This window comes from Oncorhynchus mykiss, chromosome 16, assembly GCF_057628025.1.
Source record: "Oncorhynchus mykiss isolate SJ-2025 chromosome 16, ASM5762802v1, whole genome shotgun sequence".
In the NCBI taxonomy this organism is placed as follows: Eukaryota; Metazoa; Chordata; class Actinopteri; order Salmoniformes; family Salmonidae; genus Oncorhynchus; species Oncorhynchus mykiss.
Window position 1 is genome coordinate 73470030 of NC_143037.1, and position 17748 is coordinate 73487777.

At 44.3% G+C, this 17748-nt stretch overlaps 1 protein-coding gene across 2 annotated transcripts in view; it reads right to left on the reverse strand.

Annotated features, from left to right (window-relative positions):
- Positions 1-17748, reverse strand: part of LOC110492786 (copine-5) — a 193148-nt gene that overhangs the window by 126584 nt on the left and 48816 nt on the right. For both annotated transcript variants that reach the window (XM_036947697.2, XM_036947698.2), the window contains exon 3: positions 16990-17036. In XM_036947697.2, the coding sequence (XP_036803592.1) occupies positions 16990-17036 (47 nt within the window). The remainder of the gene's footprint in view (positions 1-16989; positions 17037-17748) is intronic.

Here is a 17748-nt window from a genome sequence, read left to right on the forward strand (position 1 = left end):
GGAAAATCATGCTACACAGGTCTGTGTTTTGACATCACACTGCTACAGGGAAAATCATGCTACACAGGTCTGTGTTTTGACATCACACTGCTACAGGGAAAATCATGTCACACAGGTCTGTGTTTTGACATCACACTGCTACAGGGAAAATCATGTCACACAGGTCTGTGTTTTGACATCACACTGCTACAGGGAAAATCATGCTACACAGGTCTGTGTTTTGACATCACACTGCTACAGGGAAAATCATGCTACACAGGTCTGTGTTTTGACATCACACTGCTACAGGGAAAATCATGTCACACAGGTCTGTGTTTTGACATCACACTGCTACAGGGAAAATCATGTCACACAGGTCTGTGTTTTGACATCACACTGCTACAGGGAAAATCATGCTACACAGGTCTGTGTTTTGACATCACACTGCTACAGGGAAAATCATGCTACACAGGTCTGTGTTTTGACATCACACTGCTACAGGGAAAATCATGCTACACAGGTCTGTGTTTTGACATCACACTGCTACAGGGAAAATCATGCTACACAGGTCTGTGTTTTGACATCACACTGCTACAGGGAAAATCATGCTACACAGGTCTGTGTTTTGACATCACACTGCTACAGGGAAAATCATGTCACACAGGTCTGTGTTTTGACATCACACTGCTACAGGGAAAATCATGTCACACAGGTCTGTGTTTTGACATCACACTGCTACAGGGAAAATCATGCTACACAGGTCTGTGTTTTGACATCACACTGCTACAGGGAAAATCATGCTACACAGGTCTGTGATTTGACATCACACTGCTACAGGGAAAATCATGTCACACAGGTCTGTGTTTTGACATCACACTGCTACAGGGAAAATCATGCTACACAGGTCTGTGATTTGACATCACACTGCTACAGGGAAAATCATGCTACACAGGTCTGTGATTTGACATCACACTGCTACAGGGAAAATCATGCTACACAGGTCTGTGTTTTGACATCACACTGCTACAGGGAAAATCATGCTACACAGGTCTGTGTTTTGATACATAATACAGTTGTGGAAAAGACAGCTACAAATTTAAATAGGTTAGAATTGTTGCAATTTGAAAATGGCATGAGGCAAGTAGTGTTGTTAAACCCTTTTTTCTTCTCATCATTCTGTCTCTCTCTGTTTCTCTCTCTCTCTCACTCACTGTTTCTCTTTCTCTCGCTCTATCTCTCACTGTTTCTCTCTCTCTATCACGGTTTCTCTCTGCCTCTGTCTCTCTCTCTCACTGTTTCTCTTTCTCCCTCTGTCTCTTTCTGTCTCTCTCTCTCACTGTTTCTCTTTCTCTCTCTGTCTCTCTCTCACTGTTTCTCTCTCTCTCTCTCACTGTTTCTCTCTCTCTCTGTTTCTCTCTCACTGTTTCTCTCTCTCTCTATCACTGTTTCTCTCTCTCTCTGTCTCTCTCACTGTTTCTCTCTCTCTCTATCACTGTTTCTCTCTCTCTCTCTGTTTCTCTCTCTCTCACTGTTTCTCTTTCTCTCTCTCTGTTTCTCTCTCTCTCTCTCACTGTTTCTCTCTCTCTCTCTCTCTCTCACTGTTTCTCTCTCCCTATCACTGTTTCTCTCTCTCTCTCCCTCTGTTTGTTATGGAAGGTTTGGGAATTGCTTCCTTTTATGTGGTTGTAGAATTTAACGGCTCTTTTCTGGATTTTGATCATTAGCGGGTATTGGCCTAATTCTGCTCTGCATGCATTATTTGGTGTTCTACGTTGTACACAGAGGATATTTTTTGCAGAATTCTGCCCGCAGAGTCTCAATTTGGTGTTTGTCCCATTTTGTGAATTCTTGGTTGGTGAGCGGACCCCAGACCTAACAACCATAAAGGGCAATGGGCTCTATGACTGATTCAAGTATTTGTAGCCAGATCCTAATTGGTTTGTTGAATTTTATGTTCCTTTTGATGGCATAGAATGCCCTTCTTGCCTTGTCTCTTAGATAGTTTACAGCCTTGTGGAAGTTACCTGTGGCGCTGATGTTTAGGCCAAGGTTTTCGACTTTGTCAATCACCACATTCTTATCGGCAGTCTCAACAGCCTTGGTATCTCAAATGACTGCCTCGCCTGGTTCACCAACTATTTTTCAGACAGAGTTCAGTGTGTCATATCGGAGGGCCTATTGTTCGGACATCTGGCAGTCTCTATGGGGGTGCCACGGGGTTCAATTCTCAGGCCGACTCTTTTCTCTGTATACATCAATGATGTCGCTCTTGCTGCTGGTGATTCTCTGATCCACCTCAACGCAGACAACACCATTCTGTATACTTCTGGCCCTTCTTTGGACACTGTGTTAACTAACATCCAGACTAGCTTCAATGCCTTACAACTCTCCTTCCGTGGCCTCCAACTGCTCTTAAACGCAAGTAAAACTAAATGCATGCTCTTCAACCGATCGCTGCTCGCACCTGCCCGCCCGTCCAGCATCACTACTCTGGACGGTTCTGACTTAGAATATGTAGACATTTACAAATACCTAGGTGTCTGGTTAGACTGTAAACTCTCCTTCAAGACTCACATTAAGCATCTCCAATCCAAAATTAAATCTAGAATCGGCTTCCTATTTCGCAACAAAGCATCCTTCACTCATGCTGCCAAACACCCTCGAAAAACTGACTATCCTACCGATCCTTGACTTCGGCGATGTCATCTATAAAATAGCCTCCAACACTACTCAGAAAATTGGATTCAGTCTATCACAGTGCCATCCGTTTTGTCACAAAAGCCCCATATACTACCCACTACTGCGACCTGTATGCTCTCGTTGGCTGGCGCTCGCTTCATATTTGTCACCAAACCCACTGGCTCCATGTCATCTATAAGTCTTTGCTAGGTAAAGTCCCGCCTTATCTCAGCTCACTGGTCACCATAGCAGCACCCACCTGTAGCACTCACTCCAGCAGGTATACTTCACTGGTCACCCCCTGTAGAAAAGGCCCATGGTGTTGGTGGAATAATCCTTTAATTCATTGCCACTTACTCAGCTGGGCCAGGGGCGCTTTAATTAGGTCAGGTGGAAATGTCCGACAGTTTCTCAACTCCATAAAAGGAGGAAATTGCCATCGCCTGATCTCGCTGCTTTCTCTTCCTTAACTCCGTCTGATCCAGACGTTCTGTGCGTCCATGAATCCACGTAAGTCCACCAACTCTGTTACCTTTCATCTGAACTATCTGTGGCGATCGGGGGAGTGGGCCATCAGTTATTGTTTATAGTTATTACCGCGGAGCGCGGCTTGGAGCGCACGCTTCAAACATATTGTGTAATGTGAATTGTCAATGATCACGGCCCTACGGATCCTCATAGGCCAATTATGCAATCGATATGGTTAATATGTTATGAAATGAATTATATGGACACATGAAGACAATTGTAAGGGTGAAATGAGAAACGTCATTGTTTGCTAACTGATCGACTTTGATACCAAACTAATGGGGATTATAGATTGAATAACCATTCACTGTTTGTATTCTTTCGTGATTTATGATAAATAGTTACGAGCCTAAATGACTCGCGGATGATTACTATTGACTTCTTAATGAACTGGATTGTTGACTTCCCTAATTATGTTAATCATGACTGATTGTTATATGATCTTTGGGATGAGGAATTTGATCAGCTACATGTTATTTGTTTCCTTTGTGATGCAGCACAGACTACTCAGTAAATATAGCACTTTATGGTTAAAGGAATTCCTGCCTCAGTCTCATCCATTCCTCTGTCACCTGACACGTGACCACCTGTTCACCTTCACTGTCAGTCATCCTACCTGTCCAGCTACCCATACAGATTCCACTAATCTTTCACCCCCAAAGTCTATTCCTCATTTGGCCACCTTTCTTTCCAGTTCTCTGCTGCCAATTACTGGAACGAATTGCAAAAATCACTGAAGCTGGAGACTCATATCTCCCTCACTAACTTTAAGCATCAGCTGTCAAAGCAGCTCACAGATCACTGCACCTGTACATAGCCCATCTGTAAATAGCCTATCCAACTACCTCATCCCCATATTGTTTTTGTTTTTTTTGCTCCTTTGCACCCCAGTATCTCTACTTGTACATTCATCTTCTGAACATCTACCACTACAGTGTTTAATTGCTCAATTGTAATTACTCCGCCACTACGGCCAATTTATTGCCTTACTTCCCTAATCTTACCTTATTTACACACACTGTATATAGATGTTTTCCTATTGTGTTATTGACAGTATGTTTGTTTATTCCATGTGTAACTCTGTGTTGTTTTATGTCGCACTGCTTTGCTTTATCTTGGGCAGGTCGCAGTTGTAAATGAGAGTTTGTTCTCAACTGGCCTACCTGGTTAAACAAAGGTGAAATAAAAAAAATAAAAAAAGTGTTTGTAGTTCTATGTACAGTATATGCATAGTTTTTTGTGAGCTCTAGGGCAACAATGTCTAGATGGAATTTGTATTTGTGGTCCTGGCGACTGGACCTTTTTTGGAACACCATTATTTTGGTCTTACTGCGATTTACTGTCAGGGCCCAGGTCTGGCAGAATCGGTGCAGAAGATCTAGGTGCAGCTGTAGGCCCTCCTTGGTTGGTGACCGAAGCACCAGATCATCAGCAAACAGAAGACATTTGACTTCGGATTCTAGTAGGGTGAGGCCGGTTGCTGCAGACTGTCCTAGTGCCCTCACCAATTAGTTGATATACATGTTGAAGAGGGTGGGGCTTAAGCTGGATCCCTGTCTCACCCCACGGCCGTGTAGGAGGAAGTTTTTTGCCAATTTTAAACGCACACTTGTTTATGTACATGGATTTTATAATGTTGTATGTTTTTCCCCCAACACCACTTTACATCAGTTTGTATAGCAGACCCTCATGACAAATTGAGTCGAAGGCTTTTTTTGAAATCAACCAAGCATGAGAAGACTTTGCCTTTGTTTTGATTTGTTTGTTTGTCAATTAGGGTGTGCAGGGTGAATACGTGGTCTGTCACACGATAATTGGGTAAAATCCAATTGACATTTGCTCAGTACATTGCTTTCACTGAGGAAATGTACGAGTCTGCTGTTAATGATAACGCATATCATTTTCCCAAGGTTGCTGTTGACGCATATCCAACGGTAGTTATTGGGGTCAAATTTGTCTCCACTTTTGTAGATTGGGCTGATCAGTCCTTGAGTGCAAATAATGGGGAAGATGCCAGAGCTAAGGATGATGTTAAAGAGTTTTAGCATAGCCAATTGGAAATCTCACTCTCTCTCTTGCTCTCTCTCTCTCTCATTCTGTCAGTCTCTGAGCTAAGGGCAGGATTCAATCATTATCACACAAGTATTGCCAAAGATCCGTGTCATAGCTTTATTGAAATTTAAAGGCAATGTTCCCTCGTTCGCAGAGATTGCATTCAAGGTAAACAGAAATTACCTTTACATTTTAACACCAATCTTTTCTGCAATAGTTCCCATGATAGGGATTGAATCCAGCCATAACGGTAGATTCAGGACAAGTTGAGATCTCTTCAGATCAAAGAGCTGAGAAAAATACATATCTCACAGTCAGGAGAGGACAGGCTGGAAGTAGAGGAAGGGGTGGTGGCAGAAATCCAGAAGCAAACTCACATCAGCCTGAGCCAAGAGGCCTAACTTTACAAAAGGCAAAAAGATTCCGCTGCAGAGTGAAGACTCAGCTTTCTCCAAGGCAATTTAGATAGATAAGGGCCAGAGCCAGTGCTATGTGAGGAAATAACAGCCTTACCTGGAAATGCCCTCTGGCTCTGCACAGTGGGGGTCTGAAGCTTAGACGGGAGCCAGGGCCAGACAGGTAAGGCTGTACCATTACCTGTCAACCCCAGACAGACAAACCCTGGTATGTGGATGTCACCTCTCCCCGGCTGTGCAGCCTATAACTCTCACCTGAACTAGCATAAATTGTGAGACGAGCCTCACATGCTGAGCAAACCAGACACGTGCATGTGTCCGTTTGCTCCATCGTCGAACACATTGAAGGTACTAGATGGAGCAGCAGTATGGAGGTACCAGAAGCGATCAGGACACGCAGGTTGAAATATCAAAACACACTCTGAACCAATTATATTAATTTGGGGACAGGGTCAAAAGCATGAAACATTTATGGCAATTTAGCTCGCTAGCTTGCTGTTGCTAGCTAGTTCGTCCTGGGATATAAACATTGGGTTGTTATTTTACCTGAAATGCACAAGGTCCTCTACACCGAAAATTCATCCACAGATAAAACGATTAAACCAAATCTGTTTCTCATCATCTCTCCTCCTTCCTTCGGGCTTCTGTTTCTTCTTTGGACATATGCTGGTTGGCAACCAACTTTACCACATTACTACAACCGACAGGAGTGTGGACCTAAGTTCATCTTTAAATCACCCACGTGGGTATATGCTCCTAAAAACCAATGAGAAGATGGGAGAGGACGGACTTCTATGTTAGCGCCTAGCCACGCAGACGCTCGCGAGCAGTGTGGGTGCAATGATTGAATAACATGTACATGTACATTTATTTTGTAACGAAACGTATGTCAGCCTTCTCTTTAACCGTATAACAAGAAAGCATTGTTGGTGGAGATGTCGAATTCAGCCTCCAATGCCTTCTCTCTAACTAAAAAATACTGAACAAAAATATAAATGCAACATGTAAAGTATTGGTTAGGACTGGGCGATAAATCTATATCAATAATTATCGAGGTAATTACTTCCCTCAATAACGATATAAAAACATTTAGATTCATTTTCGATAATGTCGATATAGAATAATAATTAGTTACAGCAGTCTATTTCACCTCTGACGCAGCAGGAACGTGCAGAGAAGTAACAATATGCACATGGAGAGGTACACGCCCACTAAAAACCACTTAGCACCTTGAGTGATGGAGGAGCCATTATTAACGACTAAATGAGTGATGTAGGCGAAAACAGTGGCAGTGATAGCCATGGAGAAGGAGCAGCTTCCAACAAATAAATGACTGATAAAAAGGGTTCATCTGTTTCAGTAATTTGGAAGTGGTTTGGCTTTTTGAAGTCTGACAAAGAGCAGAGCAATGTTCGGTCCAAATTGTGCCGTAGACAGGTGGCTACGAAGTCTGGTAATACGACAAAATCACTCTTTGGAACATGCAGGAAATTTGAGTTTGCTCCACGGTATTGATAAAACGCCCATCAAGCACCAGCCAATCTAGGGATGGTGCATCAAAAAGACAAAGACATCACAAATGCTATTACGCATTGCATTGCTAAGGACATGCTACCAATTAGCACAGTCGAAAAGGAAGGTTTCAAGAGGCTTATAAATGTAATTGACCCCAGGTACGTGCTCCCTGGCCGTAAACATGGAACAATTTTCCTTAAATATCATTTTATTTGTAGCTCACATAATTTAAAAGAATGGGAACCTTTATTTATCTAGGAATGTCAGTTAAGGACAACTTCTTATTTACAATGACAGCCTATCAGGGAACAGTGGGTTAACTGCCTTGTTCAGTGGAAGAAAAACAGTTCTTTACCTTGTCAGCACAGGGATTTGACCTAGCAACCTTTAGTTGTTGGACCAACTCACTAACAACTAGGCTTGCTTTTTGTTCAGGCATTAGGCATTCTTGAGTCTGAAGCAGATATGCACCTTTTAAACATTATTTGATTAATATCGTGATAATTATTGTTATCGAATGAAAAAAATATATAGATATCGTAATAATTTATTTGCCATATCGCTCAGCCCTACTACTGGTCCCATGTTCCCATGTTCCCAGTGGTTAGATCATTGGGCCAGTAAACAAAAGGTTGCTAGGTACCCGAGATGACAGAACAAAAATCTGTTGTTCTGAACCAGAAAATTAACACTCTGTTCTTAGGCTGTCATTGTAAATAAGAATGTGTTCTTAACTGATTTCCCTAGTTAAATAGAAATAATGACCTGAAATAAAAGATCACCAAAATTTTCCATATGCACCAAAAGTGTATTTCTCTCAAATTTTGTGCACAAATTTGTTTCCATCCTTGTTAGTGAACATTTCTCCTTTGCCACGATAATCCATCCATCTGATAGGTGTGGCATATCAAGAAGCTGATTAAACATCATGATCAGTACACAGGTGCACCTTGTGCTGGGGACACAACACAATGCCGCATATGCCTCAAGTTTTCAGGGAGCGTGCAATTGGCATGCTGACTGCAGGACTTTCCACAAGAGCTGTTGCCAGATAATTTAATGTTAATTTCTCTACCATAAGCTGCCTCCAACGTCATTTTAGAGAATTTGTCAGTAGGTCCAACCGGCCTCACAACTGCAGACCATGAGTAACCATGCCAGCCCAGGACTTCAACATCCGGTTTCTTCACCTACGGGATTATGGTTCTCAATCAGGGACAGCTGTCTATCGTTGTCTCTGATTGGGAATCATACTTAGGTAGCCCTTTTTCCCCTCCTTTCCTTGTGGGAAGTTTAGGGCATATAGTCTTTAGCTTCAAGGTTTGGTTTTGTAGTGTTTATTGTCTTTGTCTGCGTCATATAAATGAAAGAATATGTACGCACACCACGCTGCACCTTGGTCCTCCTCCTTCAACAGCCGTGACACAACTACTTAACTTTAGCCACTAACACTAGACTTAAACTTAACCTGAACCTCTAACCCTAGCCTAGCTAATGTCAGCCACACCAAAGTTGAATTCGTAACATATCAAACATATTGCAAATTCGTAACATTTTGTAATTCTTAAGATATCATATGAATGTGTCCATAAATGAATACATAGCATACCAAAACGCTACATATCATACTAAATGGAGGGAGACAAATTGACTATTACTATGTTACGTTGACCCCTGAGTTCAGGTTGCTGTAGGCTATAGCAGCTGTGAGAAGACTCTACTCTAACTTGAACAATAATACATTCTAGGGCAAAGATGTCTTATTTAGCTTCCCTATGAGGCCTTCTCTAACTAGAATACATTGTGGGATGAGATGTCAGATACAGGGCTCTTGCTGTGTACAGCCTCCACATCCTTCTCTCTAACTAGAATACATTGTGGGATGAGATGTCAGATACAGGGCTCTTGCTGTGTACAGCCTCCACTTCCTTCTCTCTAACTTTAACAACAATACATTGTGGGATGAGATGTCAGATACAGGGCTCTTGCTGTGTACAGCCTCCACTTCCTTCTCTCTAACTTTAACAACAATACATTGTGGGGTGAGATTTGGAGATGTGGGAGAAAGAATCCGACTTGGAATAATATTAGAGTAATGTGGTGTAAAGCCTGGTTCTAGGAGGGGTAATGTGGTGTAAAGCCTGGTTCTAGGAGGGGTAATGTGGTATAAAGCCTGGTTCTAGGAGGGGTAATGTGGCGTAAAGCCTGGTTCTAGGAGGGGTAATGTGGTGTAATGCCTGGTTCTAGGAGGAGTAATGTGGTGTAAAGCCTGGTTCTATGAGGGGTAATGTGGTGTAAAGCCTGGTTCTAGGAGGGGTAAGGTAATGTGGTGTAAAGCCTGGTTCTAGGAGGAGTAATGTGGTGTAAAGCCTGGTTCTAGGAGGGGTAATGTGGCGTAAAGCCTGGTTCTAGGAGGGGTAATGTGGTGTAATGCCTGGTTCTAGGAGGAGTAATGTGGTGTAAAGCCTGGTTCTATGAGGGGTAATGTGGTGTAAAGCCTGGTTCTAGGAGGGATAATGTGGTGTAAAGCCTGGTTCTAGGAGGAGTAATGTGGTGTAAAGCCTGGTTCTAGGAGAGGTAATGTGGTGTAAAGCCTGGTTCTAGGAGGGGTAACGTAATGTGGTGTAAAGCCTGGTTCTAGGAGGGGTAATGTGGTTTAAAGCCTGGTTCTAGGAGGGGTAATGTGGTGTAAAGCCTGGTTCTAGGAGAGGTAATGTGGTGTAAAGCCTGGTTCTAGGAGAGGTAAGGTAATGTGGTGTAAAGCCTGGTTCTAGGAGGGGTAACGTAATGATGTAAAGCCTGGTTCTAGGAGGGGTAAGGTAATGTGATGTAAAGCCTGGTTCTAGGAGGGGTAAGGTAATGTGGTATAAAGCCTGGTTCTAGGAGGGGTAACGTAATGTGATGTAAAGCCTGGTTCTAGGAGGGGTAACGTAATGTGATGTAAAGCCTGGTTCTAGGAGAGGTAATGTGGTGTAAAGCCTGGTTCTAGGAGGGGTAAGGTAATGTGATGTAAAGCCTGGTTCTAGGAGGGGTAACGTAATGTGGTGTAAAGCCTGGTTCTAGGAGGGGTAAGGTAATGTGGTATAAAGCCTGGTTCTAGGAGAGGTAATGTGGTGTAAAGCCTGATTCTAGGAGGGGTAACGTAATGTGGTGTAAAGCCTGGTTATAGGAGACGTAAGGTAATGTGGTGTAAAGCCTGGTTCTAGGAGGGGTAAGGTAATGTGGTGTAAAGCCTGGTTCTAGGAGGGGTAAGGTAATGTGATGTAAAGCCTGGTTCTAGGAGGGTTAAGGTAATGTGATGTAAAATCTGGTTCTAGGAGGGGTAAGGTAATGTGATGTAAAGCCTGGTTCTGGGAGGGGTAAGGTAATGTGGTGTAAAGCCTGGTTCTAGGAGGGGTAATGTGGTGTAAAGCCTGGTTCTAGGAGGGGTAATGTGGTGTAAAGCCTGGTTCTAGGAGAGGTAATGTGGTGTAAAGCCTGGTTCTAGGAGAGGTAAGGTAATGTGGTGTAAAGCCTGGTTCTAGGAGGGGTAATGTGGTGTAAAACCTGGTTCTAGGAGAGGTAATGTGGTTTAAAGCCTGGTTCTAGGAGAGGTAAGGTAATGTGGTGTAAAGCCTGGTTCTAGGAGGGGTAACGTAATGATGTAAAGTCTGGTTCTAGGAGGGGTAAGGTAATGTGATGTAAAGCCTGGTTCTAGGAGGGTTAAGGTAATGTGGTATAAAGCCTGGTTCTAGGAGGTGTAACTTAATGTGATGTAAAGCCTGGTTCTAGGAGGGTTAAGGTAATGTGATGTAAAGCCTGGTTCTAGGACGGGTAAGGTAATGTTATGTAAAGCCTGGTTATAGGAGGGGTAAGGTAATGTGGTGTAAAGCCTGGTTCTAGGAGGGGTAATGTGGTGTAAAGCCTGGTTCTAGGAGGGGTAATGTGGTGTAAAGCCTGGTTCTAGGAGAGGTAATGTGGTGTAAAGCCTGGTTCTAGGAGAGGTAAGGTAATGTGGTGTAAAGCCTGGTTCTAGGAGGGGTAACATATGATGTAAAGCCTGGTTCTAGGAGGGGTAAGGTAATGTGATGTAAAGCCTGGTTCTAGGAGGGGTAAGGTAATGTGATGTAAAGCCTGGTTCTAGGAGGGGTAAGGTAATGTGGTATAAAGCCTGGTTCTAGGAGGGGTAACGTAATGTGATGTAAAGCCTGGTTCTAGGAGAGGTAATGTGGTGTAACGCCTGGTTCTAGGAGGGGTAAGGTAATGTGATGTAAAGCCTGGTTCTAGGAGGGGTAACGTAATGTGGTGTAAAGCCTGGTTCTAGGAGGGGTAAGGTAATGTGGTGTAAAGCCTGGTTCTAGGAGGGGTAACGTAATGTGGTGTAAAGCCTGGTTCTAGGAGGGGTAAGGTAATGTGATGTAAAGCCGAGTTCTAGGCGGGGTAAGGTAATGTGATGTAAAGCCTGGTTCTAGGAGGGTTAAGGTAATGTGATGTAAAGCCTGGTTCTAGGAGGGGTAAGGTAATGTCGTGTAAAGCCTGGTTCTAGGAGGGGTAACGTAATGATGTAAAGCCTGGTTCTAGGAGGGGTAAGGTAATGTGATGTAAAGCCTGGTTCTAGGAGGGGTAAGGTAATGTGGTGTAAAGCCTGGTTCTATGAGAGGTAAGGTAATGTGGTGTAAAGCCTGGTTCTAGGAGGGGTAAGGTAATGTGATGTAAAGCCTGGTTCTAGGAGGGGTAAGGTAATGTGATGTAAAGCCGAGTTCTAGGAGAGGTAAGGTATTGTGGTGTAAAGCCTGGTTCTAGGAGGGGTAACATAATGATGTAAAGCCTGGTTCTAGGAGTGGTAAGGTAATGTGATGTAAAGCCTGGTTCTAGGAGGGGTAAGGTAATGTGGTATAAAGCCTGGTTCTAGGAGGGGTAACGTAATGTGATGTAAAGCCTGGTTCTAGGAGGGGTAACGTAATGTGGTGTAAAGCCTGGTTCTAGGAGGGGTAACATAATGTGGTGTAAAGCCTGGTTCTAGGAGGGGTAACGTAATGTGTGTCTGAACCACGGGGAACCACAGGGAGTGTGTACCAGGAATACTGCATAAGCAATATAATACTTATTAAACTGCTACATCAACATGCATTATAGTTAAGCAATAAGGCCTGAGGCAGTTTGGTATACAGTCAATAAAACACGGCTAAGGGCTGTTCTGTATACAGCCATTATCTCAAACCACCCAGTTTATAATTAAGCACTAAGGCTTACGAGGTGGTGTGGTATGTAGCCAATATACCACAACGAAGGGCTGTTCTGTATACAGCCATTCGCTCAAACCAACCCAGTTAATAATACTTATTAAAACATTACACCAACATGCATTATAACTGTCAGCTCACTAGATGATATGGAATAGCTAATGGGGTAATTATACATTACAATTGTCTCATATATTATTTATTAACGCAAGTATTCTGCACATCCATCTTGGGGTCTGGAAGGTAATCTAATCTCGGTACAAATGTAGGTGATTGACAAACATAGCCCAACCTACTGGACAACAAACTGGAGACCAAGAGATGAGACATAGAGGCACTGTCTGGCATGAACCCCGAAAGACAACTTACTGCAATCAAAACTAGCTTAGTGTACTGTAGGTAGCACTTTCCTTAATTCAGAGAACGAACAACAATAGTGTCTACATATTGCATTCCTCATCCTTCAAGGTAATTACTATGGAGGTACAAGATGGACCAGTAGTATGGAGGAACTAGATGGAGCAGTAGTACAGAGGTACTAGATGGAGGTACTAGATGGACCAGTAGTATGGAGGTACTAGATGGAGCAGTAGTATGGAGGTACTAGATGGACCAGTAGTATGGAGCAACTAGATGGAGGTACTAGATGGAACAGTAGTATGGAGGTACTAGATGGACCAGTAGTATGGAGGAACTAGATGGAGGTACTAGATGGAGCAGTAGTATGAAGGTACTAGATGGACCAGTAGTATGGAGGTACTAGATGGAGCAGTATAATGGAGGTACTAGATGGAGCAGCAGTATGGAGGAACTAGATGGAGCAGTACAATGAAGGTACTAGACTGAGCAGTAGTACAGAGGTACTAGATTGAGCAGCAGTACGGAGGTACTAGATGGAGCAGCAGTACGGAGGTACTAGATGGAGCAGTAGAATGAAAGTACTAGATGGAGCAGCAATATGGAGGTAATAGATGGAGCAGTATAATGTAGGTACTAGATGGAGGAGTAGCACAGAAGAACTAGACGGAGCAGTAGAACATAATAGATGGAGCAGTAGTATGGAGATACTAGATGGAGCAGTAGTATGGAGGTAATAGATGGAGCAGTAGTATGAAGGTACTAGATGGAGCAGTAGTATGGAGGTACCAGATGGAGCAGTAGTATGGAGGTACTAGATGGAGCAGTAGTATGGAGGTAATAGATGGAGCAGTAGTATGAAGGTACTAGATGGAGCAGTAGTATGGAGGTACTAGATGGAGCAGTATTATGGAGGTAATAGATGGAGCAGTAGTATGGAGGTAATAGATGGAGCAGTAGTATGGAGTTACTAGATGGAGCAGTAGTATGGAGATACTAGATGGAGCAGTAGTATGTAGGTAATAGATGGAGCAGTAGTATGTAGGTACTAGATGGAGCAGTAGAACAGAAGTACTAGATGGAGCAGTAGAACAGAAGTACTAGATGGAACAGTGGTATGTAGGTACTAGATGGAGCAGTAGAACAGAAGTACTAGATGGCGCAGTAGAACAGAAGTACTAGATGGAGCAGTGGTATGTAGGTACTAGATGGAGCAGTAGAACAGAAGTACTAGATGGAGCAGTAGAACAGAAGTACAGTACAGTTCCTCCTAGGTTATAGCGTAACTACAATAGTGGGAGGTGTGGGACAGGCTATGGAGAGGCAATGGGACAGGCTATGGAGAGGCAACGGGACAGGCTATGGCGAGGCAACGGTACAGGCTATGGAGAGGCAACGGGACAGGCTATGGAGAGGCAATGGGACAGGCTATGGAGAGGCAACGGGACAGGCTATGGAGAGGCAACGGGACAGGCTATTGAGAGGCAATAAGACAGGCTATGGAGAGGCAACGGGACAGGCTATGGAGAGGCAACGGGACAGGCTATGGAGAGGCAACGGGACAGGCTATGGAGAGGCAACGGGACAGGCTATGGAGAGGCAATGGGACAGGCTGTGGAGAGGCAACGGGACAGGCTATGGAGAGGCAATGGGACAGGCTATGGAGAGGCAACGTGACAGGCTATGGAGAGGCAACGGGACAGGCTATGGAGAGGCAACGTGACAGGCTATGGAGAGGCAACGGGACAGGCTATGGAGAGGCAACGGGACAGGCTATGGAGAGGCAACGTGACAGGCTATGGAGAGGCAATGGGACAGGCTATGGAGAGGCAACGGGACAGGCTATGGAGAGGCAATGGGACAGGCTATGGAGAGGCAACGGGACAGGCTATGGAGAGGCAACGGGACAGGCTATGGAGAGGTAACGGGACAGGCTATGGAGAGGCAACGTGACAGGCTATGGAGAGGCAATGGGACAGGCTATGGAGAGGCAACGGGACAGGCTATGGAGAGGCAACGAGACAGGCTATGGAGAGGCAATGGGACAGGCTATGGAGAGGCAACATGACAGGCTATGGAGAGGCAATGGGACAGGCTATGGAGAGGCAACGTGACAGGCTATGGAGAGGCAACGTGACAGCCGATAGACAGCTAGGAGAGTTCATCCTACAGAATGAGGAATGTGAGATGAAGGCTGACAGAAAGGACCGTTACTCCTCCCACAGAAGGCTGACAGAAACGTCCTCTCCTCCTCCCACAGAAGGCTGACAGAAAGGTCCGTTCCTCCTCCCACAGAAGGTTGACAGACAGGACCGTTCCTCCTCCCACAGAAGGCTGACAGACAGGACCGTTCCTCCTCCCACAGAAGGCTGACAGAAAGGTCCGTTCCTCCTCCCACAGTAGGCTGACAGAAACATCCGTTCCTCCTCCCACAGAAGGCTGACAGAAAGGACCGTTCCTCCTCCCACAGAAGGCTGACAGAAAGGACCGTTCCTCCTCCCACAGAAGGCTGACAGAAAGGACCGTTCCTCCTCCCACAGAAGGCGGAGTAATGTGATTACATGCGGGGAGACAGTGAGGAGAGGAGAGCTCCGACCGTATCTACTATCTCAACACGAGGAGGACAAAAAACATATTTGATGAGAGAGGGGCCAACACCAACGCTTAGCTCTATCATCTCTACACAGCTTGACTCTCTGCCTCACAAAGCCAGTATGCCCTGAGCCAAATAACAGGCCCGATATCTCTTCAAAAAGATAGGTTTAGTGTCTGCTGCACCCTGAGCTTGTTAGCTGTTAGCGGGTGGCAGGTTACCTGATAACAACAAAGAGAGAAACAGAGAGAGATGAAGCTTCACAGACATACACAGTGAGGGAAGGAGATTCTTGACTCAAAAGCAAGATTTTGGGCTTTTATAAGTGCTATAGAGCAGTGGTGTACATTTTTGGATTCCAAGTGTCAAATGCACATCATTTAATTGGTTCCATTGCGCCAAGCAGGCAAGCTCAATGTCACGCCCTGGCCTTAGTTATCTTTGTTTTCTTTATTATTTTGGTTAGGCCAGGGTGTGACATGGGTGATTTATGTGTTTTGACTTGTCTATGGGTTTTTTTAGATTTATGGGGTTGTGTTCAGTGTGGTTGTCTAGGTAAGTCTATGGTTGCCTGGATTGGTTCTCAATCAGAGGCAGGTGTTTATCGTTGTCTCTGATTGGGAACCATATTTAGGCAGCCATATTCCTTGGGTATTTTGTGGGTGGTTGTTTCCTGTCTTTGTGTTTTCTGCACCAGTTAGGACTGTTTCGGTTTTCACGTTTATTTGTTTTGTAGTTAGTTCATGTTAAGTGTCTCTTATTAAAGAACCATGAACTATAACCACGCTGCGTTTTGGTCCGCCTCTCCTTCCCGGGAAGAAAGCCGTGACACTCAATCAAGCACTGCAAAATATTTGCTTCTTTTTTTAAGTCATATTGTTTGAACCTTGGACCACATTCAGCAGGACGCAACGTTTTGGAAGGTTCAGATAGAATTATGCTATGTAGAACAAGCATTCCTCTTCCAAATGTAGAATAAGGAATCACGTCGGCTCTATGGAATTTCTGTCTTACAACGCTCAAGAACGTGTTGCAACTGAACGTGGCTCACATCTGCCATCCAAGTATACAGCAGTACAGAGCAGTCTATAAAGACATGTCTCTGAACTCACTGCACCTCCTGCTGAAATTCGGCCCCAATTAAGACACTCTGCCCTGGGTCAAGGGTAAGGCCAGGTTACTGGCAGAACCGGAGAGATTCTGACACTGACGCTAATCTTTATCGATACGTGTAGCAATCGCCATAATGGCCAATTGCTCAGAGCAAAAATATGTCCTAAGCCAAGCAATGAATATTCACAAGACAATCAATAGACTAGAATGATTGTCACGAGCAGCATTTACCTGGAGACAGACAGGGCTGGACAAGAACAGAGTTCTGCTGAGTCTGAGTATTCCAGAACAATTAGAATAAGAGTGTTCCACAAGCTAGATTCTAAAATGTTATGGAGAGGAAAGGAGAGGCCGCTTGATTGAGCTACTGATGCTGGTCAGACAGTCATTCTCCATGCTGACAACTTTAAGAGTCAAGAGACTCACAATTGTATTGGAGAGCATTTGAGAGTAGTTTGATTGTTGCTAGATTGTTGTGGAAAGCAAGAGAGAGAGAGAGAGAGACCGAGAGAGAGAGAGTTGTTCTGCTTCTTACCTCTCGCCACTGTTTGGTCTCCACCCCCTGAGTGTACAACACCACCACTGGAAAGAGAGGTAGAGGGAGAGAGAGGGGGGGGGGGTGACAGAGAGGGAGAGAGAGGGGGGGGGTGACAGAGAGGGAGAGAGGGAGAGGGGGGGAGAAAGGACAGAGAGAGAAAGAGAGAGGGGGGTGAGAGAAAGAGAAAGGACGGAGAGGGAGAGGGAGAGAAAGGGAGAGGGAAAGAAAGAAAGAGAAAGGACGGAGAGAGAGAGAAAGAGAGCGGGGGGAGAGAAAGAGAAAGGACGGAGAGGGAGAGAAAGGACGGAGAGGGAGAGAAAGGGAGAGGGAAAGAAAGAGAAAGGAGGGAGAGGGAAAATGAAAACAACAAGATAAAGGGGAAGAGACAAACAGATTACCAATCGCTTTGAAAAACCGTGACATTTCTTCATTTCATAAAACAAATGCTCTTTCTATCATCACATTCATCATTACAAATATTCATAAGACACCACCCTTTCCGCTGTTTTCCCAGTATCACATTATCAGATCTAGGTATTAATCTCTGCAAGTGAGAGATACACTAACGATTAACAAAGTCCCCAACAGAGCAACGGTGAATGCATAATTTAAAATATGATTTCTAAACAGTAGGAGTCCCCTTAATATCCCTCTTTGCTTTCCTCGTGTAAACAGTGGATTGAAGAAGAAGCTGGGACAGGGCATGTGACCTGTCAGATATAACCCCGGGTCCTTCTCATCTTTGGGAGAATGTAA